We start from the raw sequence: 3,341 nt of genomic DNA, 5'->3' as shown, positions 1-3,341 counted from the left end.
ATAACAGCAGCTGGATATCCATCGAAAATTACAGTTGATCAGTGAGAATCAAATATTAATACAGGTGGACCTCGACTTACAGCCATTTGTATAATGACCATTTGAAGTTACAATGGCACTGAAAAAAGTGACTTATGAGTCTTTTTCACACAACCATGCAGCAGCGTCCCTGTGGCCACATGATCAAAATTCAGACACTTGACAAATGGCATGTATTTATGACGGTTGCAGTGTCCCGGGATCCATGTGATCACATTTTGCGATCTTCTGACAAGCAAAGTCCATGGGAAAGCCAGATTCACTTAACAACTGTGGCAAAGAAAGGTTGTAAAATGGGACAAAATTCACTTAACGGCTATTTTGCTTTCCAATGGAAAATGTTGGGATCAGTTGTGGTCATGAGTCGAGACCACCTGTAGAGTTACAACTTAAAGGCAGACACCCGTAGTATGAGAGAGGATTTTTGATAAAAGGATTTTTTTCTGACCACCCATTTCTGTTTTACTGTTTTGTTTTGATTTTTTTCCACCCTTGGTATCTCAGAAGACATTTCTCTAATCAGGATATTCCACTCCTTGCTATTGTCATCAGCCGCTCCATCTTGATGCCCTGGATGTTGTGTGCTGAGTTCTTTGGGAATAGATGGGAGTGACATGAGTAGAAAGGACTCCACGAGGGGGCTCTTCTCTTCTTGTCCCACGGGTAGTTTTATATCCTTCTTCTTTCTAAAGACTCCTGTCTATAGGAGCTTCCTCCCACAAATGGAAGACAAGAGATGCAGCAATGAGAAAGCATGAACCGAATGTGCATAATGTAAATTTATTTAAATGTAATAGTTGATGGAAATACTGTCAACTTTCCTAAAATTTATCATTTTGGCATATAACTTACATGCTATCCCTTTTTATAGAGAACTAAGGAGGTTTTAGTAATAATCCCATCCGGGCTATGATAGCATTGCAAGAAAGCAGATAAAGCCACTCCATTCATAGCATCTAAGTACTGGGAATACTTTTTATTTATGTCTCTAATTTTCTCCCACTCCGTTTCTACTTCTGTCTCCCCCAGGATTCCACTGGTGAACTTGTGACTGAATGCAATGGAAGGAATAAGGCTTGATGTCCTTGTAATGAGCTCAAATGCTGAATCTTCAAGGGAGTCCCACAGAAGCGGCAGCCCTTTCTTTAGTCCCATCCTCCTGCAATGCCACTTCTGGTGCAACAGAAGAGTTATTGTGGATCCCTTTGTGTCACCTCCTTCCACCATCACTGCGGGCCCAACTAAAACAAAGATGAGCTCAGGTTCAACCCGCCAGGCTGGGCTTTCAGGAGCCCCATGGTGCACGGTGATTAGGGCAGTGTCATGCCAGCAAGGCCCGGGGAAGGAACAAGCGGATGAAAGTTACTAGTATGATAATAATTTTAAACACGTCTCCCTTGTATCTTGACACAAACAGTTGCATACAGATATTTATTAGTAAGCATGCTTGATACCAAGAGGCAGGATGCTGTGTGTCTTCCCTTCCTTCCCAACTTTTTTTGTTCTCTTCCTCTTCGTGGGATCTGATGGGTCTTCCAAAAGGGCAGTTCTTAGTATCATTTGGGGTGGGGTGGGGGGGATGATGCGGTTCTTATTGGGTTGTGGGAATCAACATACTATATAGAAAGTAAAAGTATGATTAAGGAGAACTAGATACAAAGAGTCAGTAACAAACAGCATACCACACTCAATTTCCTATGGTGGTTTTCAGATGAACCTTTTCTCTAGAATTGCCATCCCTTGTTCATCTTTTTAAAATTGTGTTCTAGTATCATACTGAACCTAGGACCTGGTTAATCCAAATGTGCCACTTTCCTTTGAAAACCATTGCTTGTTTATAGTTAACTAATACAGAACAAAAACCTCTGCCCAGAGATAATCGGAGAACATGGTCGTAAACAAACAAGCCAATGGCTATTTCAATGAAACAATTGCAAGACTATACTGTCTAGTGATGACAGGCTAACCATAACTGAAGCTTTGATAGGGTCTTGTGCTTCCCATTAAATATTTCCTGGCTGCAGGTGCGGTATGCTTGATTGCTTCATAATGAGAATGAATGGGAGATAAGTGAAAACCTATTAATGGCCCTCTGAATAGCTGCTCTTCAACCCAATGCAGCCTTTGTTTTGACAGCAGAACAAAAATGCATTGGAGGGGTTTGTTAGTTGCTTTTTTTTTTGTCTTAAAAATGTTGTGGAATTATGTCCTTTCCCTCTGTGGCAGAAAACTAGCTATTGAGGAATTAAAAGAAGAAATTGTTTGTTTATATTGCTAGGAACTTTCACTAAACAGAACCTTTTTGTGCATAAACATGCTAAGATTTTCTTGATAGCAGCAAGTGTTGTTCCTTTTGTATATGTAAAATCTCTGATTAATTAAATTTACTGCCAACTGCAGAAAGGTAATTCCTTAGCACCACTAATGCACTGTAGTATGTAGGCAACCCATACCATCTGTCTGTTCTTGAATTTTTAAGCACATTACTTGCTATAGCTATGGTGCCAAGAAGGTATTCCTTTTATGTCCCCCTTCATTTGCCCTTCTATAGCATTTCATTCTAGTTCTGATTTCCCCACTACAATGATTGGATGAGACTTACCTGTCCTGATGCCCCCAATGAAAACTTTGGTTTGCAATAAGTGTGGCCTCCGAAAGCATTGTAGTCAGTGCCAAATGCATTTCTTCTAGGAAGAGATTCCAAAATTGAGGTATCACTGCTGACGGTGCTAGCTGGTGTATATAGTGTGCATTGTGCCCTTCCAAGTAGGGAAGTAGTAGAGATAGCGTTTCAGGTGGAGATTTGAAGATGGGCAACCCAAAGATTATAAACCATACGTAGCCACTGGAATTTGCATTGCTAAACATTTCAGTCCTAACCTTAGGCTCATAATCAAGCCTTCTGGGGTCTGCTTTTGTTTTAAAGCACGGCCCAGCTACCTGGGCAGTCTGACTCTTCTTAGGATATAAAGCTACTTCCTTGCAATTCCAGCATCATTATCCCTGGGTGTTCCATATTTTCTGCAGTGGATTCTCTAGCTTAGAATAAATAGTAAAGGTATATATTTACAGTTTTGTACAGTATCTGCAGAACTGTGTTGTCTAAGCGGGACAAAACCCAAATCTGCTTTTTGAAATACGGGCATCTGTTCCAAAGCCCCAAGGAAGCACTTACTTGTTCTTTTTATTACTTCAGTTTCTGACAAGCACAACTTCTTTATCAAAGGCTCCTCCGGTAATTATATCTGAGCTTCCAACGTAAAGCCGTTTTTCTGTGATAAATCCACAAGGGGCAGATTCCT

At 40.7% G+C, this 3,341-nt stretch overlaps 1 protein-coding gene across 1 annotated transcript in view; it reads left to right on the top strand.

Moving 5' to 3' along the window:
* Positions 1 to 1,090, top strand: part of PIANP (PILR alpha associated neural protein) — a 13,783-nt gene extending 12,693 nt beyond the window's left edge. Inside the window, exon 5 of the mRNA XM_029283752.1 lies at positions 1,069 to 1,090. Coding sequence (XP_029139585.1) covers positions 1,069 to 1,090 — 22 coding nt within the window. The remainder of the gene's footprint in view (positions 1 to 1,068) is intronic.
* Positions 1,091 to 3,341: the final 2,251 nt, after the last annotated feature.

This window comes from Protobothrops mucrosquamatus, unplaced genomic scaffold, assembly GCF_001527695.2.
Source record: "Protobothrops mucrosquamatus isolate PMUCROS unplaced genomic scaffold, P.Mucros_1.0 scaffold212, whole genome shotgun sequence".
NCBI lineage: Eukaryota > Metazoa > Chordata > Lepidosauria > Squamata > Viperidae > Protobothrops > Protobothrops mucrosquamatus.
Note: the sequence above shows the minus strand (reverse complement) of the source record. Positions and strands in the feature narration are given on the sequence as shown.